Source organism: Gallinula chloropus, assembly GCF_964237585.1.
Source record: "Gallinula chloropus genome assembly, chromosome: 1".
Lineage (NCBI taxonomy): Eukaryota > Metazoa > Chordata > Aves > Gruiformes > Rallidae > Gallinula > Gallinula chloropus.
The window spans coordinates 34,774,766-34,802,582 of NC_140085.1; the positions used below are offsets into that span (position 1 = coordinate 34,774,766).

The 27,817-nt window shown below is 41.0% G+C and overlaps 1 protein-coding gene across 1 annotated transcript in view; it reads left to right on the forward strand.

Annotated features, from left to right (window-relative positions):
- Nucleotides 1-27,817, forward strand: part of NELL2 (neural EGFL like 2) — a gene marked incomplete at both ends in the record, with an annotated part of 153,865 nt that overhangs the window by 7,572 nt on the left and 118,476 nt on the right. Inside the window, one exon of the mRNA XM_084262534.1 lies at nucleotides 15,599-15,749. Within this exon, the coding sequence (XP_084118660.1) occupies nucleotides 15,599-15,749 (151 nt within the window). The remainder of the gene's footprint in view (nucleotides 1-15,598; nucleotides 15,750-27,817) is intronic.

Below are 27,817 nucleotides of genomic sequence, written 5' to 3' on the forward strand. Positions count from 1 at the left end.
TGGCAGGGGGCAGTGGGCTCTGCTGAAGTTAAAGATGTGATGTTGACAGCAGGGCAGCTTCTGTCCTGTGTGCCAGAGAGAACCCAGCACGCTGCAGCACGTGTGCCCTGAGGGGGGGTGGGGGGACGGTGGCTTGTCTGAGTAGCTGTCAAGCGCATCTTTCCATATTGCTGGGGGAGGACTGCATTAACAAGGGGTAGTGACGTGGGAAAATGAGGTCTTGCTACCCTTATGTAATTGCTTTTGCTGTGACATAGTTCTGTGGTCACGAAGCGTGGCTAAGACTAGCTAGGTTAATGGTTTTTTTATGGTTTCTCCCCCCACTGCAGCACGGCTCATTCTCCAGTGAGGTTTCACAGAGGACAGCAGCATTTTCCTATACATCTCTTCATCTAGATCAGTCACAATGTCTGTTTTTGCCTCTCCTGTTTGTTTATAAGATGTGGGACAAAGGTCTTCTACTCTTTTCCCACTCCTCCTTATGTTCTTCTAGTCTGTATCCTCCAGGGCATATAGGTGCTGGCTTGGAAAAATAACTTCAGGAGTGGTTAACTTCACTGCTTTCACTGAGTCTTAAGGGAGGTACAGAACTGAGCTCCTAAGTTATTTAAAACCAGTGGATAAGAGCAGGAGATTATATATAGCTGTCACAGGAAACTGTACTTCCATGTAGTGACTCTTCAGGTCTGTATATTTTGTCCTGTTTGGTTATGTGCCAAAGTGCAGGTCCACATAGCAGCTCTGTTCTCCTGCAGTCACTGCTAAGGGACAGCTGAAGAAGGGGTGAAAAATTATTTGTCACTGAATTTTTTTCTGTCTATCTTCTTTGGCTGAATTCCTCTACATTTTGTCTCAATGTTTAAGAACTTATATTTTTTTTTCCCATCCTGGTGTTGGCCACAAGATTTCTTCTCAGGAAAAACTGAGAGGAAATACGATAAGAAAGGGTGTTTTAGTTCTTAATATTTTTTTTTTGCCTGGTCATGTTTCCCATGATATACCCATTATGAATATTCACTCAGCTACTTCAGGTAGCTGTTAATGAACTTGAAAAACTTAAACCAAACTTGTAGCAAATGTTATTTTATTTATGGTCCTATTTAGAGAGTAATATTTTTTCTCTTCTTCCCACCCCCCACCCCGCCAACCACTTTTGGGTGGAAAAAAACCTCTGTAGCCCTTTTCAACATGAAAGAATTTTACAGCAGAAGTTTCCGAATATTTGTTATGTTAAACAATATTTTATTTGCTTTTTATTTAGGGTGCATGCTTTTTCTTTGCGGTGTGTGACCCTGATGATGTCAGAGAGAACCACAAGTTTAGAAAACTGACTTTGTTGAACCATCCTGGGAGACTCCATTCTGGCTCTGTGCTCTTGCAAGGTGCTAAAGCGATGGGCATGGTCTTAAGGGATGAGCAGGCTAAGAGACACTTCTGAAGACAGTGTTCAAAAGGGTTTTAGAAAATTAACATATTTGCAGCAGCAACAACATTGCTACGATAGCCTGTAATGTTTCCAAAGGAGCTATTACAATCAATCTTGCTGGCGATCCATAACTGAGAAATCTTTTAGTGGAATTTGAGTGGCAATTTCCCTCTCAGAAAACATAGAGGGAGTATAATATGAAAAAGATCTCCAGTTGTAGAATTGTTCTCTCTGTTAGACAGAGAAACGTTTATATGGTTTCCCCAGCATAAATGCTTATTTAAGTATAATTAGACAGTGGTAACATCCATACTGTTTATGCTATCGAGAGAAGATGTGTGCCAGCCTTGACTGCATGGCTGGAAGTCTGGCAGTCTCTAAATACAGCTGTGTAATGACCCAGAAGGGTTCCAAAGGAGCTTTGGGGGGTTTGAGGACAATCACCTGTGTTTTAATAGCTCCTCAAGCATGCGTGTGTGTATTTGGCATGGCTGTTCCAAAGGCACTCTTAAAATTTCCTGTAAAAGTGGCTGATATCCCTTGAACTTGAAACGGTCCCCAGATTTGCTCAGCACCCGTTCAAGGAGCAGGGTGGACTTGAGGAAAACCTTGTGTACTCTGAACTTGAAAACTAAAGGAGGTGATCCTCCCCCTCTACTCTGGGTCAGGCCCCCACCTAGATTATTGAATCCAATTCTGGGCTCCCTGGTATAAAAAAGGCAGGGATCTCTTGGAAAGAGTCCAGTGGAGGACCACAAAAATGATTAAGGGCCTGGAGCATCTCCTTTATGAGGAAAGGCTGAAGGAACTGGGGCTGTTCAGCCTTGAGAAAAGAAGACTAAGGGGGGATCTTATTAATGTTTATAAATATCTGAAGTGTGGGGCACAGAGGGAAATGGCCACCCCCTTTTCAGTGGTCTGTGGGGACAGGACAAGGGGCAATGGCTGCAAGTTGGAGCACAGGAAGTTCCACACCAACATGCAGAAGAACTTTTACACAGTGAGGGTGACAGAGCCCTGGGACAGGCTGCCCAGGGAGGTGATGGAGTCTCCTTCTCTGGAGATATTCAAGACCTATCTGGATGCCTATCTGTGTGACCTGTTCTGGGGAACCTGCTTTGGCAGAGGTGTTGGGCTCGATGATCTCTGGAGGTCCCTTCCAACCCCTGGGATTCTGTGATTCTGTGGCTGTTTTTCCACCAGGATTGTGTCTGGGTCATTGCATTCAGTCCGGGTTTCTCCATTTCAGAAAAATATCAATGAATTGCAGGGAGAAGAGAGACATCAAACCTGATTATATTGTAAGGAGGACTGGCTTACTAAGAAAGCTTTTGAGAGATCTTGCGTATGTATAGTCTGTCCAAGCAATGACAGAAGTTTTGTATGACATGTGATTAGTATAGGAAGCTTTTTAGAGTTTTAAAATGAAGGAAATATTTAGTATCCAAAGAGCTAGAGGTAAGAATAACATAACAGTATTATAAATGGAGAGGATTTAAGATAAAAGGAGAATTTTTACAGTGAACTAGTTTAGATTGTGCAATAGCTACCAAAAGGGATGGTGGAATTCTCCAGACTTTTGATTTTGTAACAGATAGCATGAAATAAAAAATCCAGGGATGTAATTCAGTGACATTTGGCCAATATGCTAAGGACGGGGTGGATTGCCCTGTAAGTCTTTTCTGTGCTCTGGAAATCTGGGGCAATGGTGGCTTTGTTCTAGCATAGGGAAAAGTTTTCAAAGACACAAAGGGATATCAAAGGGATATCAGTTTGGCAATTAAAGCCAAACTGGTGCCTTTACATTTTCCCCAAAACTGTTCTTTGGTGCACTTATTTACAATTTTAACTCATCCAAGCTTATAAATTATGTGTGTGTTTAAAACCTGTAGTTGATTCACCGGGGCTAGCAGGCACATTCATACAAGCATGGACTCTGTTAATACCCAATTTAAAAGAACTTTCCTTGCAGGAGAATCTGATCTCTTGTCCTCCTCAGCTTCCTTGGGGCCTCTGGTAACTATAGCTTGAGTTCTCCATGTACCTTCTGTCTTTCTGCCTTGATTATAGCTGAGCTGTGTGTATGGTATTCCTTCCTATCCCTTCTTGGTGATGTTCCCTATTAACAAATCATCCTAAACTTTTATTTTCCTGGCATCAAAACAGATGTCAGGTGAGTAGACATACTTTTGAGGGTGCTAGTTAGGACTGGTGGCTTTGGTGTCCCTCCTCGCCCTTCAGGTGTGGTCCTCCTTCCATTTCCTCCTCATTTCTGCTGGCACACAAATTCTCTTTACGGTTCAGTCTCCTGCCTTCTCCTCCCATCTGCTGCTGTTTGCTCAGCCAGAGAGCTGTGGCTAGCAACAGAGTTGTTGGATGTGTCTGGCATGCTTCAGATATAATTTTTTTTTCCAGCAGTGGCCTCAGTCCCCCTGACTTGCTGAGTTAGTTGTTTGTGTGGTTGGGATGAAGTTTTGGGTTGTCTGCAGCTCTCTAGGCTTGTGACTGTTGACTGTTCTCTTGTGTCAGAAACTCATCTTTCATGCAGACCACCACATCATTATGGTCATCTGGGAAATTAGGATGGATCTTATATTAATGCTTTCTTGAGCTCACCATTGTGTTGTATGAAAATAAATCAGCCTTAAGACTTAAAGTTTGGTGAGCAATTAACCCTAGTGTGGGTACATACCAATTATACCCCAGAAAACCAGAGGTGCAGGAAAACCAGGATGAGAAATCCAAACCACTACAAAGAGGGAGAAACAGCTTCTTAATGAAGAAAAAACTAAACCCTCCAGGGCATCCACAAATGGTTGGAGTTGGGCTAGATGACCTCAAGAGGTCCCTTCCAGCCAAAATAATTCTGTGAAACATATGCATATGCTACAGGTGGTTGGTGCTCAGGAGCAGCATGTTGGCCACAGGGAAAAAAGGGCTTGAGAGAGAAAATGACTGAGCAGAGGCTGTGAGTAGGTCTTACCTATGTGAGTGAGAACTTGCAGTGAGAACTGTGAGGGAGAACCAAGTGAGGGAAAGATCTGGTGTGCTGCTCAAAGGAGCAGGAGTTTCTACACCCAGAGTGATTCTAATCCAGAGCTGCCCTGTGGCTGCTGGTCTTTTACAGTCTGTCATCATATGACCAAATTCACCACTGGAATATATATTTGAGAAGCCTAAAATGTGACAAGTCTTTGGGAGGAGGGTAATTCAAGTATTCTAGTTTGATCTACACCTCCCATAACCTGCTTGTGCTGTTTATTACTGCTGCTAAGTTTGTGCTTTATTATTTTTTTTTTTCAATTGATTAGGCTGTGTTTACCTTAGGTAGCCTGCTTATTCATTTGGAAACAGCTGACAACACCGCTTCCTCCTCCTGTCCTCCCCCTTGGCGTGACTTTTTAAATCCTGCCCATGCTAGACGACTGGGGACTGGAAATAAATTCAGTCTTTTAGCAGTTCTCATGTGTGTCATGCCCTTATTACAGTACCGCCAGGCCTGGACGGCGACGCATTATTTTTCTCGTGCTCTTCAATCTGTGTCCCAGTGTTAACAGCATTGCTTGGTGTGATATTTTTGTTTGTTGTTAGGTCAGTTTGACACAAAGTGCTCATACGACAGTATGCAGCCAAGCATAACTAGGTGCATATGCCACAGATGGCAGCAGCAAGGAAAACAAGACAGGCTTGATTTTCTCCACAGGTTTCAAGGTGTTCCCAAAGCAGCTTCTAGAAAGCGGCTTTGTGGCTAAAGGGGTGTGAGCTGTGTATGTGTGTGTATATATACATGGACATAAATATGCATGTGTATATATACACATGTGTGCATGTGTATATGTGTGTGTGCGTGTGTGTGTATATACATGGGTGTATATATACACATGCATATATATGTACATGTATATATACACATGCACAGCTCACCCCTTTAGCCACAAAGCAGTTTATACAGACATATACATGTATATTATACATATATATACATGTGTATATAATATACATATATATGTATAAACCCCTTTAGCCACAAAGTGTGTATATACATGTATATATATATATACACACGTATGCACATATATATGCACACATATATATATTAATAAAGCTGCAACATTTGAAATGTAGCTGGAACCTGTCTTGAAATAAAGAAGCAGGCAGAAATCCCACCCTGCACTGCCTCTGTGTCCTTGTTCAAGCATAATAGGTTTTACAGTGGCATTGGCCCTGAAAAACCTAAACAATGTCATTGTAAGTAGCAGCACTTGATACTACCTGCAAGGGAGCGAATACAAACAGTTTTCAGGATTTAAAGAGGAATTGGGAATAGTGTTGAAACATAGACTAGGGAAAACTTGTAATCAGAAAAGCTATTGCTTCCTATAATTGATAGCCCAGAACCTATACATCACCAGAAAGCATTCCAATAATAAATACCTGGGGCAGTGCATACCATACACTACACATTTTGATTTCTTAGGAGTGGAATTTCTGTAACAAGAATAGAAGTTGTCTTTTATCTTTGCCACCTTATTAGCATGTAATAGGTCCCTACTGAGCAGCACCCTCTCTCCTGGTGAGAGCATCTAGCATGATGACATGGTTACGGTGAAAGGGATAGCAGTTCTCATGGGCAAGGAACAGTGGTTTTCTGTATCATGTATGCTTTGAAAAATTCCTCATAGTACTTTGGTGAAGTGCTTTCCCCTCTGTTGATGCTCACATTTCTTACATCCCTTTCAGAAATGTTTGGGAGCACATGTTTGCATTTTCTTTGGCAGTTTGGTGGGAGCTGTTTTGGTAGCAATCTAGCCTGGTAGGATCTGTAGTGTTTGTTAAGCAAATCAGCTGCTTCAGCCTCTCATGCCAAGAATACAGACTTCTAATCTGGAGCCCTGCACATTTAAAGTTCAGCTTTTCCTACCATTAGGCTTCTTATCATTTAATTTGCAAAATGCTCTAAAACTTGTCAGAAATACTGTTGTAGATGCAGTCACTAGAACCTTTAGTGTGTTTGCTTACTTCTTTACTTTTTTACCTTTGCCTACTGAGAGCCATGAAACCCTCACTTATGGACCCTACACATTTTTGGAATTCCAAACCTGACTTGTTGCAGTGCAACTGGGCTGCTTTGCCTTATAGCACACGGTTTCCACTTGTAATCCCGATGTAAATCCCTTCTTTGCCAGAGGGACCGCAGCCAAAGGGAGGATGAATGATGCCTGAGTGTCCTACCATTGTGCTCGGGCAAGTAAGCCTGAGACTGAGAGCTGTGATACCCAGTCCCAATGTTTTTAATAGCATGAACTTGCCACTTGATCTCTCTGCATCTATTACCATGTGATCTACTAACGAAGCAGAGGTGCTGTGTGTGGCTGTTTGTATTGTGTTGCTGGTACAGTGAGACAAGCCACCACTGAAAGGACCCATATTCCAGGCAGAGAATCATGCTGAGCAGCTGCACTGTTCGACAGCTTCACCAAAGCAGTTGGATTCTGCTTGGGTGATGGGTGGTTGGGCTGGAAGCAAAGGTCCACCTTCCCCATTCCACGCAGCGTGGTCTAAGTACATGTGTGCCAGAAAGAATGGTTTTGTAGCCCCAGTCTCAAGAACATCTCTAAGGAGTTTGGCCATGTTTTGAAAGAGTTTGGTTGCATTTTAAGTGTCTAACACCCTAATGATTGTTCTGTAGATTCACAGGAACACAAAGTTTGTTTTTTCAGCAGAAGTTAATAGTCAGGCAGTGGGAAGGTGAACTTAGCATTACAGAAAGATACATCTTGATGTGACTTTCCTTGGTTTCTTGAGACAGCCAGTATCTAAGCTCAGAGGCTTAACACAGCCACTTCTATAATCACTCTCAAACTAGCATTGTATCATCTCTTTTGCAGAATGCTTCTAGACAGATTTCAGTGGTATTATAGTCAATTTACAGTGAATGCATAATATATTACAGCTGTAGTTTTCCCCAGACAGTCTTCGATTTGCAAACTTTTTCCTAAAGTCATCCAAGTTGGTACCAGGAGCTGGCAGAAATAGTTGAGGGTTTGCTGCTGGTCAATTATTCAATTCTATCATGTTGGGTAGAAGGTTATCTTCTATTTTATTTAATTTCTATTTTAATATATTTAATTTTAATTTTGACAATCTTTAATTTACCTTTAACTTAAACAAGTTAGAAAAGAAAGTTTAACAAACCAAGAAAAAATTCCCTGGGGACTTTGACCATGGAGAAGAAAGCATTACAAACAGTGCTTTGAGTGTCAATACTTGTTAATTACTTATCCAAATGCACAAACTACTCCTAATTACACAAGCAAGTTAGGTCCTTAATAATGGTTTGGTTATTTCAGGTCAGAAGCATTACAGCTGTATTTAGGCATGTGTGTCCAGGCTCTCAGCACCTTTCCCCACTCTTGTCCCACAGTGGATTTGTGTTCTCAGCTGTGCCAAAACAACCTGTATGTATGTACATACACACAAGTATTTAGCTTGTGAGTGAGTCACAGCTTTGGCCAGAAGTGATTAACATTTTTGTGGGATGTAAGTATGAACAGTCAATATAATTGTGAGGAAAAAAAAAAGTATGTGTTCAGAGACAGGTCCTTGTCGTCTCCTGTCTCAGTTTGTAGTTGCTTCTGAGAGTGCATGCAGTTTGAGCTGCAGGAAAGCCCTTGCTGGATGACACGCCAAAGCTGCAGCTGACATTCAGGATAGAAAAAGCTACAAAGAAAGGCAATTGGAACCTCCCCAAATGCTGCAAGAACAAACTGTGACATTCATCCTCCCCCTTGTTTTTATTTGATTTAATGATTTGGCTTCAAGTCCAGTTTTGTTGTGATTGTTTAGTTTCAGCTGAAGTGCATGTTGCCCTCCTCCTTTTCTCCTTCCCATCCATTGCAGTTCTTTCTGCATACGTCCTTGCTGAGGCATTTCTTTAATGGAAATAAGAAGGGAAGCACACAGAACTGGTGGTCACAGTGGTGGTGCCTAAACTGCAAAGGCAGTTTGTGTGGTATCCGCCTTTAACATTCTGTGGGGTATCGCAAGTTCCTGATCATTCGGCTTGGGAGATTTGCTTGAGTCCTTGCTCATGGATCTTTGTTCTGGCGAGACCAGGTTTATCCAGGGTGCGTAAAGGTCTAGATGCACCCTTTTGGATCCCGACATATGATTAGATTGTAGTCCCAGAATTCACCCAGACTTGGGAATTGGGCAGTGCTCCTGGGCCCTGCAGATCACTCCCACCCTTTGGGAATGGCCCCAGTGGGAGTCTTACATGGTCAGTGGTTACCCTGTATCTTGTGTTCTTTTACACTTGAGGGGTGACTGCAGCACCTTCCCCCAAGATTCTGCAGAGTTCCTTCCTATAGCCTTGGAGGAACCAAGTTGGGTTCATGTGGGTCTGGAAAACCATAGCTGCTCCTGTGTCACTCTTCACTCTGAAACGATGAACATATTTATAGGAAAAGTAGCTCAAAATGTTTTATCAGCCAGTGTCTTATGCATCAGTTCAAATAAAGAGTCAAGTATATTAAAAATAGAAAAAAATAGGCAAACCAATCAACCTTCCCACTGAAGTGTCTAAAGCCTAACACATCTACCGGGGTTTTGGTCTAATAAAGTTCGTGTTACTTCTTTCTGTTTTTAGTTTTCATTACAGGAATGCAGCTCCTGAATTTGAATGCGCTGTGCTCCACTTAAAAACCCTCTGTACCCTTTCAACCTTGTGGAGATTCTGCTTTTGGAGTGGCTTTGCATGCTGCCTCATTTGCTGGGAACAGCTTAGCCCATGTTGGTTACTTAAATAAAAGAACACTATAAACAGTCTCAGATGCTGTTGCCCTTCACAGGCTGTGGGAAATCTCTAGTTAAGAAAAATATTAGCCAAAAATGTTAATATAGGGAAATGGCACGATGTGAATATAAGCTTGTGACAATGATCCCAACTAGAATAGGAAAATGAAGCAAAATAAGCTATTCTTATTATAATTTTCAAGCTCTTTGTAGCCTGCAGTCCTCCTTTTACTCACAAACCCCATGAATTTAATTCGGGTAGTTCAGCAGACCTACAACCGGATGTAGAATTGATTTATAGATGGTGCCTTTAAAAGCTGATTATGTGCACACAAAACAAACAGGAGCTCAATTAATTGGAATGCCTCCTTCAAAGACTCTTCGGCAGGAGTTTGTTTTATAATTCAGTTCATACTGAAAGTGTAGCTTTAGGTGCACTTCAGAAAGTTGAGAGCACACCCTCCACTAAGGCAAGTTATCCATTCCATTTAATAACTGTTTGTTTTTATTGTGGATGGAAGAACATCTGTAATGAATGTGGCCTGTCCTAAACCAACAGCAAAATAGCATGTAGTCTCTTCACTGCACGGTTTAGTATGCCTCTGGTGCTACGTCTGGAAGTTTCTTTTTTCCTGCTTATCCCCAACAACTTGCTCCTGGCTACCTCCAACTCCCTTTTTTTTTTCTTGTGATGGGGAGCTTGGCTAGTGGTAGCTGGAGCAGTTGCCTAATACAGTTCCTTGTACTTTTGCTTGAATGTAGTCACCATAGGGGTGAGGAGAAGGAATGAAAGGCTGGTGGTGGCGGAGGAAAAGGTGAAAGCACCTCTTTCTGCAGCAGTGGTTTAGACTAGTGGAAATGCCTTTAGACCTCCGGGGTGAGCACTGCTGAAAGTTAGACTTACTGACTTCCTTACAGTGCAGTAGCTATCATGTTGTAAGCATGGGTGCAATAATGATGTCTTCACTTGACACCTCCAGGAGACAGTGTGTAGCTTTGGTTTCAGCTGCGGAGCTCTGACTGCGGATTTTCTCCAAGAGGGACAATGAGTCCCAATTCTTATGGCTGTCACAAGCTCAGGGTAGAGGCAGCCACTAAGTTTGTCCTCTGAAGTTGAGTTCCTGCAGGTCAGTGGTTTTCTTCACTGGGTTTTCAGTTTGCTTCACAATGTTAGATCTTAAAAGACTTGGCTTTCTGCACTGGTGGCCAGCCGATCACCTCATAACTAAATGTTACAGCTAAAGGTTGACCACCCACTACTTTTTGTGTCTTCGTAAATCGTTATCATTGCAAGCCACGGTATGAGTTAATTCTCCCTTCCTCCAGCCTTCTTCCCCTAGCCTGCTGTGCTCTTTTCAGGGCTTTTCCTCACTTGCACACTCAAACCAGCTGCATGTGTTACCACATAAGCATTGTTCTGCCTTCTAAAGGCACTTCCACGCTATCACCTTTGACTTCAACAAGGAGTGAGACATGCATTGAGTTTGGATTTTGTTTCTTTCATCATCACATTGCACTTAATTCTTCTATAAATTTAAGATGGAGTGTTGACACAAGGGGTTTATGAGTTGTTATGGTGTGGTCACAGCAAACACGTGCAGTATTCTAGGAAAGTAAACTCAATATATACGTATCATGGCTAGAGACAAATTTCTCATTCAAAAATAATTCTCTCATTTTTGCACTCTAATATCAACAGATTTATGCCTTTGGTTTTGTGTATTAGAAATGTTTGAGTATGAGGCTTTTATGTAACCGTTGAGAAACCATAAATTATTATCCGAGATATACCAGTCTGATTGTCCAAGCTACTATGGAAGAAGTCCAGTTCCAGTAAAGTATTTTCCTTGGGTCTTAAAATGATTACTAGGAGCCAAATGTCATGAACAAGCCTGAACCGGTATTTATCGAACACAGCTGGTGATCTATCAAGCACCTACCGCTGGTGTTCAGAGGCAATTGGAATGAGGGATTTGCCCTGTTGTGTTAGTGTAAAAAGAATGGATCTAATGGATCAAGTACCTTCAAGTGGTCTTTCTTTAAGAAACCCAGCTGCGGCCTGCCCTGAGCAAAAGGTGCTGTGCCTCATCAGAGTAGTAATAATTCAAAAGGCTGTGTAGCTCTTTGGTTCAGCAGCTATGAACTGACCTGTTTGCACTACCAAAAGTGAGTGGCCATGTGTTTTGGCAATTTAATCCTCTAGCAGTTAACATGATGAGAATATGTAGGCTTTCAGCATGCTCTAATTGGGTCTGGATACATTCGTCTGTATACAATCAGGTAGTGTAAGGCCATGATGAATGATTATAGGGTACCCAGATACGGTTTTATAGGTAAAAGGATGGAAAACTCTCATCCAGCCTAGTGATCGGGTAATGATTAGACATGAGTAGACTTAAAAAAAAAAGATTTCTCTCTTGCAGCATAGAAGCAGCTCTGTGTTTTCCCCTCCTCTCTCAGCATGGCAAAGAGGACTGGGAGGACCCTGGAGAGCTCCAGTGATGGCGAGGGTTTGTTTCCTTGCTAAAGAACAGGCTGTCTGTAGCACAGTGTTTGCATCCCCATAGCTCCAATTAGGATAAAAGTGCATGTAGGAGGGGGAGATAATTATTTATGTGGATTGGAACTGGCCCTGTGTAATGGTAGGGGTCTTATGCATATGCTTTCTTTCATCAGTTACTAATGAGAATATCATAGGAATTTGGTGGAAACTAATATTTCATTCTAATTGAAAAGTTGTGGATTTCATTTTTGTTGGGTAAGCACAGCCTCTGTGGAATATTTTCCATCTCTAGCACAGAGCATTTTTGATTTCCACTGGTAAGGTGTGGTAGTAGTTAAAACTAGGAATGATATGAAGGGATAAACCAGAGGGTAACTGGGACAGAGAGGCACCCTAGTCTTTCAGGGTCCGGAGCTGTGCAGGGATAATCCGGAATCTTTGGGAAAAGGTAGTTCATAGAATCATTAAAGTTCGAAAAGACCTCTCAGATCATCTAGTGCAACCATCCCCTTACCACTTATATTACTTACTAAACCATGTCCCTAAGTACCTCATCTAACCTTTCCTTGAACACCTTGAGCGACGGTGACTCCATCACCTCCCTGGACAACCCATTCTAATGCCTAACTACTCTTTCTGCGCAGAAATTTATCTGAATTTCTAACCTGAACCTCCCCTGGTGCAACTTGCAGCCACTGCCTCTTGTCCTATCACTAGTTACCTGCGAGAAGAGTCTGACCGCCAGCTCACCACAACCTCCTTTCAGGTAGCTGCAGAGAGTGATAAGGCCTCCCATGAGCCTTCTCTTCTCCAGACTAAACAGTCCCAGTTCTCTCAGGTGCTCCTCATAAGACTTGTATTCCAGACCCTTCACCAGCTTTGTTGCCCTTCTCTGAACATGCTTTAGGGCCTCAATGTCTTTCTTGTAGTGAGGGGCCCAAAACTGGATGCAGTATTCGAGGTGAGAATAGTTGTTCTACATTTCTCATCTTCCTTCTTCCTACCATCTCACTGTCTTAAGGGAAACCTGGAGGAAATCCATTGGGGACAGTGGAGCAGAACAAGAACAGTCATGGAATGTTTCTGCAATTCTACTGTTTCCCACAATTCTAACATGACTTCCTCTTCGTCTTGCTTGACTTTTTTTTCCCTCCAATCCTTTTCCTATGTCCTTTGTCAAGATACATATCTCTCTATCTATCTCAAATGTGAATATAGATATATATATATATATACACCTCCTATCTTTTCCTGCTGCTGTATTAAACCATAAATACTGTGTGTCCAACTCCCAATATACATCCATGGAAATTGATAGTATCTATTCAGTACCTTAATGCCTCTATAGATTCTTGTGTGCTCACTCTCTAAATCAAAGTGAGACTGAAGTGACCAGACACAGCAGCTGTTGTATGAAGGAGCCATGCAACTTCTTCACTATCGTGTTCACGTGCGTGGGTGCTTTATCAGCTGTGTATAAATGGCAGGGAGAAATTGTCACATTGCAATCATCTTCACAGCCCTTTTTCTATACCCTTCCTTTTTTTCCTACCAAATCTTGCAGTGTTTCAGCTGAGGACAAATCAGCCTGAATTAATGTGGCTGAAAAAGCACTTGGTGTTCATAAGGTATGCTCTCTAGGCTTGGTTTCTATAGTCTCATCGTCTACTGAAGTTGAAGTGAGGTGTCTCTAGCTAGAAAGTTTACTAGAGGTATAAGAGGTTGTTGGAGTGGCAAGAGTGTTGTTACAAAGTTGGAGCAATTATGAAAATGTAAGCAAGATGACATCCCACGTCCCACTGCTTGCAGCTTGCTCTGGGTTTTGCTTGCTTTCATTTAATTTCAGATGCACTGCTCCTCCTGACTGAGGCTTCTGAGGCTGCAAGCCCTTCAGGCAGGGGAGCTCTGCCCCTCAGGGCAGACACTCTTTTGACTACACACACAGGCACGCGAACATGGTTTGATTCTTCTGTCGTTAATCAAAATGTGATTGTAAACATGTAATGGGTTTGTGGGCCCAAAAGCAGACTCTGTAGATGTTCTAATGATGATGAACCTGCAGTAGAAGAGGATGTTGGCTGGGCTTTCTAAGCTGGGCAGCCCCCCATGGCAAAAAGGGTTGGAGGATGTGCTTTGCACCTAGGAATTGGACTCTATGGGCTTCTAAGTGAGTTACACAGCCATATTTTACTGTGTTCTCCTGTATCTTAGTGGGGAAACTGCTGCTGAGAGTTGCAGTGTGTGAAGATCCTGTGATGGTGATTAGAGAATATGTTCCTTGTGTGTCTTTGCTCTGCTCTGTCTCTTGGGAGTAGATTGTTTATATTGCTAGAAATTGTTAATGCAGTTAAACTATCCTCCAGCATGCAAACCTATGTCATTCCACTCTGTTAGTGTCCCTTGGCTAAAAATGAACGCTTTGATGTAATTGTATTTGAGTTGCCTTATGATTTATTAACAATTCCATTAAAACACCATGGAAGTCTGCTACGGTGAGGGAGTTATACAAGTCACAGTAGAAAAGATGTGAACTTTCACCAAAAAAAGCTTTATATGATCTATCTTTCTTTCTTTCTCCCTCCTCCCCATCCACCCCACCCCCTCTTTCTTTTTTTGGATTCCCCTTTGTAAAAAATGAATCAAATTCAGCCTGGTGTGAAACTGTGGTCAGGACTTGAAGGTTGTACAGGTTGTTGTACTTCTTAAACACGTATTAAAAACTATTATTGGTCCATAAGCCAAAGCAAGCTGTTCGGTGTTAGTACAGAGTAGTGTCTTCATAGGCGCAGCTCAAAGTCTAAACCTGTTTTTAAGACCAACGGTGTAGGCTTACTCCAGAGCTCAGCTCCAGCCCTGCCAAAATAAAATCAAGTTTCTATTGCAGTTAGCTCTCTGCTGTCCTGAATTAGTGTCCGTGAGTTAGAGCAGGATGGTCAAATTGCAATGACAAGAAGCTTGTGAATTGATTTAATTCTTACACAGTTGATTACACACACTAATGAATTGATTTTGTACATTAAAAGTATATATTAATTTTTTTTCTAGTGTAATGTATTATGGAAAACCTTGGGAATTGTTTTTCCAGCACTTGACATCTTATTTTTGTAAATGATCTCTCTAGAGGGCTCAAGATTTGCCCTTTTTATTTTCTATGCATGTTCCACGCAAATTCAGCAGAAACATCGCTTCAGTCTTGGTCGTGTGTGGGTTTTTAAAAGCAAATTCTTTATTGTGTGTGTGCAATTACTCCAACAAATGTGTGAGAAGCAGCAGCAACATACTGCACAACTGCAGTATACAGCGATTAATTAGTGGCAATATAGTTTGAAAGATGGAGAGTTTTTAAGCTAATTTATTAGTATAATTTAAAGCTGACAAAACTGTCCCTAAGAGATGCTGCTCTTTGGTTTCTCTGTGGGGTTTTTTTGGAGGGGTGTTTTGGGTTGGTTGGTTTGTTTTAAAGTTGAACTGTACCTATCTATTAAGCATGACATTTTTGTAGAAGTAACTCAAAAGTTGCTCAGGTCGCACTTCCCAGCTCATGTCCAGTGTTGTCACTCTGTGCTTTGCTGCTACTAAGTCCATAATTTGGATGAGATATTAAAGGTACCATCTGGCCATCCATAAAGTAAAAGAATTATGACCCTACCTTAAAAGCAACAAGAACCCCCAACCCAGAATATAATGGATGACCTAGAAAACATACTCTCTTTCATTGAAATAGGTCCCACTGCACATAAAAGTTGATGTTTAAAATACTTTTGCCTGCCTGTGCTTCTCAGAAGTAGCCTGTTATTCTGTAAGGTCTTTGAATTGAAGATGTTAAGTAAAACAAAATTTTATACTGAGTGTTTTTTCTGTTGGTTTTTTTTTAGATACTTCAAGAAGCGTCAAAGCATCTCCAGAAACAGCTGAAATCTTTTTTCAGAAGTTAAGAAATAAATATGAATTCACGATCCTGGTGACTTTAAAACAAGCCCATTTGAATTCAGGGGTTATTCTCTCTATTCATCATTTAGATCACAGGTAAGTACTGCTACCTGTGTGCTAGTTAACAAAAGTAGATGTATTTATGCAGTCAAAAATTGAACATAAATTAGGGCAAAATTGATGTGTAGCAGGTAATTTGTGTGTATTTGTAGTGTATGGGTAGGCATTTTGTGCCTATCCATAAAAATTCACAAGTTCAGATCAGCCCAGGGAAAGTGGAACAGCTGTTACTCTTTAAATGTCTCTTGCCACCAAGGGCATGAAAAGCCAGTTCTCTCTTGCCATTCATAACCATAAGGACCAGATGCTCTAACTGATATAAAACTGTCACATCAATATAGCTACACTGATTCACAAAGCCTGGCCCTGTACATCCACCACTGCTACAAACAGTAAAAAAACCCTCAAAAAACCAAAAATAATAATCCTCCAGTTATGGACTTACTCCTCCCATGAATGGCAGAGCCCTTTACCCAAAATGTTCTCAGCCTTAAAACACTAAAGTAAATGACATGGAGCGTTTAGGGATTATCCCTTTGATAGGATAATGACTGCTAGAGAAATAAAATATTCTTTATATATCTGTCTGAGTAATAGCTATTAAAGATAACCACCCTATGATTCTGTGACAGAATAAAAAGGAGTTTTAAAACGTGTACTTTCTAAGCAGTTATTAGCACAAGCAACAGGTGATCTCTGCCTTAGGTTCATCGTTCTTTTTATTTTCTTGTGTACAATCCCATAATTCTTTTTTTGATGGTGTCTCTACAAAATAGAAAAAAAAAAGGTAAAGACAGATGCTCAAGCAAAGCAAAATGTTTCTGTAATATGAGTCTACAAGTTTTCATCAGCGGGCATGGTGGCAATTATTTTGTGCTTGAAGATGCTCAAATTTTACTTTTATTCTGTTTACCAGAGGTCCTGTCTTCTGCAATTCACCTATTTAAAAAACCCACAAACCAAACCAAACAAAACCCACAAAACAAACAAAAGAAGAAAAGGGATCATTATGCCAAGTTTCTAAAACCATCTTTAAATCTTACAAGCGGGTGGTTGAATGCCTCCTGCATGCTGTTTACAGATGTTATATCACAAAGGAGCCAAGGGGCTTCTCTGTTAACTGTTCTCATGTGCAGCAGTTTGCAAGGGACAGAACTGGGCAACTGTGATTATTGAGTTTTGAACTCAAGACTGTAGAACTGTATGTGCAAATCATCCCATATGGAAAAGTTTGGTCTGTCTCAAAAGAGAGAGCAGGTCTGCAGAGCCAGCTGTGTCCTGACAAAGCTTGCTTCTGCATTTGTAGGAAGAACACGGATTGTTGGGGCTGCTGTTAGAGCTAAGGCAACTATATGTTTGAAGTTTCAAAATTGGAGATGAAGCCTTCATGTGCCAAAATAGCTGCAGAAGTGGTCGCCAATGTGAAAGTCTCAGACTAGGGAATAACCATAACCTTTCTGAAAGGAGGCAATGTTTGCTAGAAAACTTTTCCTGGCCTCAGGAATAGCACAAAGAAAGACATGTGCCATAGATCAAAAACAGGTGGAGTGTATGACTGAGTAAAACTTGACAAACATTAACTTGGAGGGTGGTCAGCTGGGAGAAAGCACTGCCACTCAGTGAACGTAAATAGTGATAAAAGTACAATAATAGTACAAAAAATAATGTGCCTTCCACTGAAGGTTTACAGAAGAGTTTGAGGTATTGTTTGGGAAAATTAATGAATTATTGGAGTAAAGCTGGGCACAAAGACCTGCCACTGGTCGTAGGCAAACAAGAATGCATTGAAGTTATCCAGCCGTAGCAAAGGAAAGGTTAGAGCAGTGCTGGTGTCCAGGTCGTGTGGCCATACAAACACCCTGCTGCTTATCTCATTTGAGTCTGGTTCATCCATGTCGGCTGTCTACAGCCATATAAAATATGGCTGGAAAAGTGGGACAAACTGGACTCTGAAAATGCTGTTGTTTTACGCTGGTATATTTGTAGGGACATGTAATTAGATTTTTAACTACATTGATAACATTTGTACTTTTCCAAGAAGCTTCTCTCAGACCTTAGATATTTGTGGGATTTATTGTTACATTTTCACCACCTTCTGTTAATCTGCATAATGGAATCAACTTTCTTCACTGTGATGGAAAGCACTTGTCAAGGTTTCTGGCTGAAATCAGGTCTGCATTATGTATGTAGGTAGTTTTACTGTGGATGCATAACTTAGTGGCATTGCTGAGTGTTTTGGAGGCCCTTTTTCTCTTAACCGTGGAAACTTTTAGTACCCTTATTTTAATGTTAAAATATTAGAGGTATGAAAAATGAACATAAAACCCAGTTCATGTCTGGCTGAAAAAACTACCACCACTTTAGCCCCTATAACCTCTTAATCTTACAATGTCCTTTTAAGTGATGGCTAGCATTTGCAATATTTTATATAGGGATGTATGCTTTATGGTTCTGGTGTCTCCTTGTAGCCTTTGGATAAAACAAGAGAGGAAAATTATTTAGGCAAATAGAGTCACTTATCAGGTCAGCTTTGGATGAAGTAGCTAAAGAAAAGTCTACGTGTGCATATTTCATTGATTTCTTTGGGAGATTAGCTAATCTATTTAAAAAGAAACTTGAAGAGTTTGTTTTAAAAACGTTAGCCTTAATCTGATCCCCTCACAGTCAGGTAAAATCCTCTTTATATTCATCAGGTGTAAAAAGTGTGGTCAGAAAGAACTTGTGGCAGTTAAATTAGATGTGTCCTTAAGCTTTTACTAAACAAATTTTGGTCTATTCTGTGCTAGGATGTACAGAAAGATGTCTGTGTGCCATAGTAGTGTTTGTTCAATTTAATTGTGCTAAAACAAGGACTGCATTGGGTGTGGGATTAAGCTAGCATCTTTGAGTCACCTGTAGTGTCTCTTAGGGCTTACATGTAGACAAGAGAATGTCAAAGTTAAAAGGAAGCACTTGGATGGGTTACATTAAATAACTGCTTCTTCAGTGCTGGATTTCCATCTCTGACCTTGGTCACATCTGACCGGGGGCTTGTTTGTAACAGCCCTTTTAATTCTTAAACAACTTCTTGTGAACTCTCTGTCACAGCAGTTGTCATAGTTGATAGGAGAGGCATCAACGCCAGACCTGCCTCGCTTCTTTGCACCAGCTTTAGCCTTGTGTAGCTCCTCTGGTGTCAAAAAAGTCACACTAGTATTGAACCGCTGCCTTGTGGGATAGAATAACACCCGGCTATATGCTTAATTTACAGAAGTCAGCACTAGCTCTTACTCTTCTGCAGCAAGGAGTGTGGGAAGGTGGTGAGGAAGGCTGGAGGTGGCAGTAACTGAAGGATATAATCAAGCAACTTTTAATATGGTTTATTTTGCAGAGGTTTCATAACATCTAATGGTTCTAGGGTACAAGAAAGTCGAACTGTTTAAAAAGGGGGAAAAATGATATTCATTTATTCAATGCCTTGGGAATATTTTATGCATTATTGAAAAAAAGTCAGAGTAAAAACTTACCCTCTCTTTGCATTGGTCTAGCGACTTCGGTGCAAATATGCTAATTTACAATAATCAAAGACATTTCCTAGATTGCACTACTTTTTTAACTTTGTAATTTTCTTTAAAACTAAATACTTAAAATAGTTTATATGATTCAGAGATTACCAATTCAGCCTGTGTTGTCTAGTTTTATGGGGGGTATTTTTGTTCTTTTTTTGCACATCAGCAATCATTCCTACAGGTTTCAGGCAGCTGAATGCATCTTTCTGGGCAGATTTAGGTATATATCTGAAAAATAGAAGTTACAAATGTTTTGTTAAATGGAGAGTGTCACCTTGACCACATAAAGTGCCCTGGCTAAACTGCATTGTACTTTACAATAGGAAGGTAAATAATTCTGTGAAGGATGTGATGCCTTAAGTCCGAGGGCAAGCACTTGTGTGTGCTTGCTCTCAGCCTTCAGTTTAACCTGTATTATCCTCCTCATTTCACTTCTGAATCTGTCTCACCTTCTTCTTGATGGAAGAATCAGCAGAGAGATGGTTGTGATCTGCGACAGGGTTGTAATATACGTTAGGTCTTGCTGTTCCATCATATATTTTCATTTTATTTGCAACAGTGGGGTGATGTAATAAAGCTTTTTCCTCCTTTCATGGCCAAATGGCTTTATGCAGCTAATGTTGTGTTCATATCTCTTGAGATAGTTTATATTAGGGGCCCTTAAAGGATGAAATCGCTGGTTGTAGTTTAACCATTCTTTCCTCCACTTAATGCATTTTGTACCCTGAAACGGAGCACTGAAATCAATAGAGTATTATGGACTGGCATTCCTTGCGCTTAACTGTGTATCGCTACTAATTCGCCCCGTTTCTGCCTTACTTAGCATTTGCTTTCACAGCTGTTGGTGCTTTGTGATTATCTGCTGTCAAATGGGCTGTACTGTACAGCAGTTTCCGACCTCTCTGAGTGTCCAGGAGGAAATTATCTGCAACAATGTCTTCCTTACAGATCTAGCGTGCGAGGAGCTAAGTTGCCAGAGGTGAACTCCAGATGTGTGAATTTTGTTCTGTCATTTGACCATTGTGTTAAAATAGAGGTGTAACTGTCTGTTCCCTGACCTTGATGTATGAGTGTCTGTATTTCTGGACTGCAGGGTGAAGTCTCCTCTGACACTGCAGAATCCACGGCGAATGCATTATGCTGAGAAAAACTTCCAATATTTACCGATTAAGCCAATACTGGAGGGTTAGGCGGGTTTTTTAGTCTGAGTGGTGTTCTCCCCCTCCCCATCAGCAACTTAGAGCAGAGTAGATGCTATGTAAGAATAATGTGAGATTAATTTTCAAGCATTAAAGCTGTACGTGGCCAATCCCTGTGCCTAAAGAAGTTGTAGAGTATTCCTGCTTTTTAACCCACATTGTGCTATTTGCCAGAAAAGTGAAGGGTTGTAACCTTCCATATTTTATTTTATATTTCTTTTTGGGGCAGTAAATCTTAGTTTCATACTATTCTGTCAATAATTATGAGGCCTCTTAAATTTATTCATATAAATCAATTGCTTTTGAATTGACTTCCTTTAGCAATTGTAAACTCCTCTGGCATCAGCCTTCTTTTCTATTGATGCAGCTTGCATGTTTCATGAAAGATGTCCAAGAGAAAAAAAAGGGGAAAAAAAATAAAAGGTATTTTCTTGCATTCATTCATTGCTTTTCTAGTGTGTGAGAAGATTCTGTGGGACAAAGGGTTCTCTGTGTAGCCACTGACAGTTTGGCTGGGGTCTATCCCAGAAGAGAAAGGTTCCTTGTTTCTGTTGGTTTGGGAGATTAACTTCTATCCCTGGGTTTAAGATTGGGGGGGAGTATTTGCAAAGCAGCAGTTTTGTGTTAGACTTTAATTTAATGTCTTCATAACGCTGGGAATGACCTGTTTCTTTAAGTGCTAGTTATAAGGTATGTTATTAAATCGATTGATGCCTTGTCACTGTTTCCTGGGTTTTTTTGCTTCAGTTTAGTTTATGCTTCGTGACCAAGAAAAAAAAGAAAAAAAGAAAAAAATGCCAATAGGGTGTAAATTCTTGTAATGTACCCACCTTAAAACCACCTTTTCATAACTTTCATTAAATCAAGTGTAGTCAGCCTATCTGATGATGTAAATCGTTGCAGCACCAACTAATCTGGGTTTTTTTGGTCAAGAAGTTACTACAAAATTCTCACATGAGCCCGGATCCTGTAGTTTGAGTTGAGACAAGTGACAGACCTACTTGAATGAGAGAGAAAAGATTTTTCCCTCCCTGGGCCACTGAAAACCACCGCTGAAATAGTTGAAGTGTGAGTTTTGACAGATGTCATTATTTTTCTCCTGTTGTTTGAAAGGATTTCTATTAACGAATAAATAACAAAGAAATCTGTATTCTGTCAGGGTAGGAAATGGGAAGAGTTATGATGAAACTGGCTCTTGCTTGTACTAATGTGTATATATATATTGGAAAGTTGTTTTTTGTATTTGCAGTCACTTTTCTCTCCATGGAGAAACTTTTCAAAAAAGGGAGTAAGAGGGATGGTTTATGCCGATTGTTTTTGATCTGAGAAAGCTTCTTCACTCCTTGACTTTTAGTAGACAAGGAAGCTTCAGATAGACAAGATTAATATTAGTGGCCCTGTTTGACAGTGAGAACAAAATGGGAATAAATATGTTGGTAAACAGGGTTAGCAAGAGAGATGGGAGGCATGAGAACAATTGCTCAAGACAAGAATTATGTTTCAAAAGGGTTTTGTTCTCCTGGTTTGGGCATTTGATTTCAGATTCACAGCTTGAACAGGAACAACATAGACAATGTACTGTAATGATAGGTTTGAACTTTTGCAAGACCAAGCCAGCACTTTTTGGGAGAATAATTCCTCTTGGAGTGCTCTGAGGAGCTCAGGGGGACCTCAGCTCTTGCTTCTAGCTCCTGCTGAGATCCTGGACGTGCTGCAGGAAGGCTGGCTGAGAGCCTCGCCTTGTCATGAGCAGTGACATTAAAGGAATGTCCAGGATACCTTGCTGCTGTGATGACCAGAGTCTTGGATTATAGCGCTGAACTCAGCAGAAGCTATGCAGACTCTGCAAGTGGGGAATGCAAGATTCTCTCCTGTGAAAACACCAACGTGGAGGGTGTTCCTCGCTGCATGTCCCAGCATGGGGCTCCATCTCCTGTAGACATCAGGAATGCAGCTTCCTCCTCCCCAGCTGTCCTCCACAGCAGCTGTTGTGCTGGAACAAAGAGAAATGGTTGACCCTTTTCTGTTGTAGAAGAAAATAAACAGAAGAAGAGATATAATTGCCAGAAAGATGAGTAGCTCTTTGCTTTGCCTGGGTTGGAGCAGCGACTTGAACTTGGTTGTTTTCCATCTGAGACGTGTCCTGAGAAGTATCATTTGCTTTTCTTTTTTTCTGCCACAGTCAATGCAGCAAAAAGCTTTGTTGGCTGTTTCTGGCCAGGGCTCTGCTAGCAGTGCCCAGGCCCAGGTTGGAGCACTGTCCAGCTGTTGTCCATTCTGCATACTTGTTATCTTCCTTGGCATGCTTTTGTCTCTGGCAATTAGCACCCTTGAAGATGGTCCCAGGGCATGGTTTGCAGGGTAGCATTGGCCAGGGACTGTTCCCAACATGCAGTGTGGAAAACCCCACCCATTTCAGGGAAAAAGTGGGATACAGCACCCATTTGGGTGCGAATCGTGAGGTACTTAGAGATATGGTTTAGTAGAGGACAGAAACGGTTGGACTCAATGATCTTGAAGGTCTTTTCCAACCTAGTCATTCTGTGATTCTATGAATTATGAAGAAGCACTAATATTTGTCTTCAGGACCAGAGAATAGGGCTTGCTGGCTTTATTTATTTGTATAGACATAGGATTTGAGATTTTTTGATTGATGAATTCTATGTAGTGGGAGAGTCTCCTCAGGTCAACCTGAGAGGCTGGATTTTAGTGTCCTGTCAGCGGACTCTGTTTGAATACAGGGAAATACCCTCTTCTGACGTAGACCTCTCTTCACTTGGGATCTCTGCTTTCAAATTGGTAATAACTGTGGTGTTAAAGAGTATTTGAGAAAGTCTTTCACCCAGTCTTAGATTTTCTCCCTCTGTCACTCATTTTAACAAGGATTTCATCCTGGACCCTGCGAACCTTGTGGCGAGAATGTTTCTGTCAAAAGATTTGGCTTTAATGAAAGGATTGGCATTGTTAAACAAAAAATATCCTATGTTGGAGCATTTTTGTCTGGCTTTAAAACTGTATTAGGCAAAAGAAAGGGACAGAAACCAAATTGGTGGCTTCTCTGCCCACTGAGCACTTACACTAAGTGCTACCAACGTAAAGACCATGTTTTCTTTACTTACCACTCCCTGGCAAAACTGTCAGCCAGCTCTTGCCTAAACAGAGCTCTAGATAGTCAGGGAAAAGGGCAAAGTCAGTAAGGCCAAGCAGTGTCGCAATGAGAGGTGAGGACTGGATTTGTACAGCTATAGTGCAGTTGCCACTTGGCATTTAGAATCCATCTGGGGATATTTTAATGCCGTATTGTTCTAGGGGAGGCACCAAGGAATGACAACTCGTAGTTAATGTTTCAGAACGCTTTAAGTGTTACTTTGAAACAGAAAAATAAGACTCATACTCCTGACTGCCCAGTCATTGTACCGTGGAAAATAGCAAATAATGCATTGTTGAATGTGGTGGCTGTGCAGGGTGAATTGCTTTTACGTCTTCATAATATACACCCAGCGGAGTTGCTTACTGCTATTGTAGCCATAGTTTGCAATGAATTGGGTCTTCTGAGCAGAATCTCTCTTTTTTTTTTTTTTATTTAATGTTTTATGTAGTTACATCTAACAAAAAACCCAGAACTTTTGTATCAAAAATCTTCACATAAATACATTTATAAGTAATGGAGATAAGATTTTTTTTTCCTTAAGTACATACTCCTCTTTAATTTTACTGGTTTTCCTTTTCTTCTTAGTATAGATCAAAGAGCCATGAAGAACTCTTTTAACATTATACTTATAAATGTGAGTAGTAAAAGTTTAAAGAAACCCCCACCCGACATCATCTCTTGCCTTTAGCTTCTAAAGTATTTGTCTACATGCTGTAAATTGAAGTAGATTTTTTATTGGTTGCCTGGAGTAAGAGTGGGCAGCTACAGTGTGTGTTTGTTGTGCGAGCAGGAATGCCAAATGAGTGAGTGAACCATCAAAGACTTGGTTGTTAGCTAGAAGGGCCATACCTCCCTCTTCTCAAAAACTGCTACTGTGTGCACCAGGATCACCTGGTGTTTCACCTCCTAAAGCTCCACTTTTTTTGCTGTACATCCTGATTTCTACTTCCACAGTCTCCCCTGTGCTGGTCTGTCGCAGCCTGAAGAGCAGGTCCTACCCAGGCTCGTGCAGACCACGTGCCCTTCACCGGGACAGGTGGTGGCAGCTCCACAGCTGAGAGGATCTGCTGACTCTCAACTCTTACCTAGCAGTTACGATGGATCAGTGCTGGGCAGCAGAAAAAACATCGCTGTTTTCGGTCTCAAATTCCTCTGGGGTATTCAAGACAAATTTCTTCCTCTCATGAAAATAGGCTCAGCATTAGTACATAAGGGATTGCTGTCTGTCTGGCTGGTTTCCAAGCCGAGCGGCTGATCTTATGATGGCCTTGGCTGTTGCCTTTGCAATGATTGTGCATGCACAGTGTTCTGCGGAGGTGTAACCATCTTTTTTTTCTAGTTGGCATTTTCTTCTCCATATGTCAACCTCAGTAAACCTAAGCGCGTGTCATCTCCCTGTTAAATTAAATCCACTTGACCCGAAGCATATGTGGTTTTTGGGGGGTTAAAATCAAGTAGGCTGGTATTGATTAAACAACCACAGAGATCATGGACATTAGTAAAAAGGAAAAAGGTTCTGCTGTTGTACTGTGTTTCTCATTGTGGTTTATTTTTTACTCCAAGAGCCATTTGCCTTTTGCAGCATAGAAGAGTGCCTTGGAGCTGTTGGAAGAAGTAGTAGTGATGCTAGTAATTGGAATTCTTTGGTTGATGCTTTCCCTGTGATGGGTGGCTTGGACTGGTGTGGACAAGAAACCAGTGATTCAGCTGATGAGGTTCCCCTGAACCTTTTCAGTAACAAGCTTCTTGGTCAGGAGAAGACTAGTACGATGAAGCTATTGTTTCCTTTGGGAGTAGATCCTTTAGGAGACAAGATGACTCTTTTCTCTCTCAGAAGACCAGTAATCTTGATCATACAGAGATGTTTGGAGTTTTTAGAATCCAGGTGAATTTATTAATACTTAGCTTTCTCTCTCAATGACTCTTTCAAACCTTTGGAAAGTACATACCCAAGTGTGTGCTTTGTAACCGTCTTACAGACAGCACGAGAAGCCCCATTGAGGCCATATGTGTTTGTTCTTCAGCACTTAGTCTTGTCCCATCTTCTGAAGCTCACGAGACTGAGCCAGAGCCATTTAAGTCCAGGCAGTTAAGCAAATATAGAAAAGTGGAATACTGAGCACTGTATTTTGTAAAATACAACGCTTCCCTGTGTTTCAGTGTCATGGTGTTAGTCTAAGCTGAAGGGAATATTGTTCTGCCTGTCATTCCACTTGCTTTTCTAATTGTGTTTTCCCACTGTCTCTACAGATTATTAGTAAGCCAAAAATTATTCCCCTAATAATTCTTTTAATGTCTATTATTTTCTTTTTCATTTTGATGCATGTTTTCTCTAACAATCACCAAGCCTTTCAAAGGTAGATGTATTTGTTAGTTTACCAAATGGAAGGATAAAAGAGATTGCATGTGGATCTCAAAACAGTGCGTTAATCACAGTTAAAAAAACCTCCCAAGCATGCAGACTTTTTGTGTAGGAAGATTTCCTTGCTTATTGCAGCATCATCGAATACCAGCATCCACTCTCAGCAGTTCTAAATTCCTGAAATTTTTACAGAAAACTCTTCCTTTTCTTTGGAAATCCATGTTTTGATCTCAGAGATTTCATTATCTCACCTGCATAAGTGGCAACATGAATGTTCATTTTATACCTTCTGTACTGACTCTGTCTGCTGCTGTATGTTGTTCCATGCCTGCCCGCATGTCTGTGTGCAAGCATCAGTCCTGCCATCCACTTTGAAGAGCGTAGGAGCTAGCTTTTGGTTCTGCCAGGAGATAATGTTTCAACATATCCATCCCTTTCTTTCTCCAGATTGTATCTGCAACTGGGTGGAGCCACTTAAAAGTTCCTGGAGGAGTCCAGTCCCATAATGTTCCCCTTCTTTGTTAGGTTGAAAGTGACCTTATTTTTATCCTTGAAGCTTGAGTTATGAAGGAGGTTATTAAGTTGACTGATGCCTTGCCAGTGTTGCCTGGTTTTTTTTCCAGCCAGGCCTTCGATTAGTTTACACTTTCTTGCCAATGCAAAAAATTATTTTTGGGCCATGAGGAGGTAAATTATCCCAGATTACAAAATTTATTGCTGACCCTAGGTAACTGCTTTGTTAATACTGGGGAGGAAGAAGAAATTGCACTTTGCTTTTTGCAAAAGGATGGATAGCTGTCTTTGTGCTCTTGCTAGCCAAATTCCACCATGAAACACCCTGAAGGAAGGAGAAATGTGCAGTGAGCCCAACCTCCTCTGAGGGATGATTGTACGAGATGTTTTTGATTTGGTCTCATCCTTGCTCTTGAAAACTGCAATCATTGCCTTGTCTGTTCTTTCATATAGATAGCCTGTTCAACGACATCACCCTAAAACACGTGTGCACTCAGATTGCAAGCCACTGACATGCCTGATTGCAGATGTAGCTGCAAAAAGAGACAAAAATGAATTGTCTGTTCTCACAGTTGTGCATCTTACCACATCCTATATGATATTTTCCTTGCTCTTTAGCTGTAGGTTGCATATGATTATTGGAGAATCTCCATGTCTGTGTTTCTTTCCTATTTTAAAAGCATTATTTTAAGGGTGGGACTTTGAAAAGAGAAACTTAATACTTAGGAGACGGCTTGTCACTCTTGTTCTCTGAAGAGGTCTGGTATGCAGGAAACAGGCCGGTCTGACTAAGTACCCAGTTTGGTCACTGTGTGCTTTTTAAAATGATCTGCAGGGGTTTCACCAGCAGTACTTGTGTTTGCAATCTACAAATCTGGGGTATGGTGCACTTATCTTGCTACAGCTGCAATGCTGTTTTTTTGCCATGTATGTACATACACGTGTGTACATGTACCTAGACATGTGTATACATAAACACACCCCCAATAGACATATTGAACAAAGTAAATATCTGCACAGATCTAAATGGTTTTGAAGAGTTTGATTTCCTGATTTTGTATTTCTTTTGAGAAATTTCATTATGAAAAGATGTAAACAGTATAGAATCATGGGATAATCTGGGCTGAAAGGGACCTTTAAAGGTCATCCAGTCCAACCACCCCTGCAATGAGCAGGGATGTTTTCCACTAGGTCAGGTTGCTCAGAGCCCTTGAATGTTTCCAGGGAACGGACATCTACCACCTCTCTGGGCAACCTGTTCCAGTGTTTCACCACCCTCATCATAATTTTTTTTCCTTTACATCTAATCCAAACTAAACCTACCTCCTTTC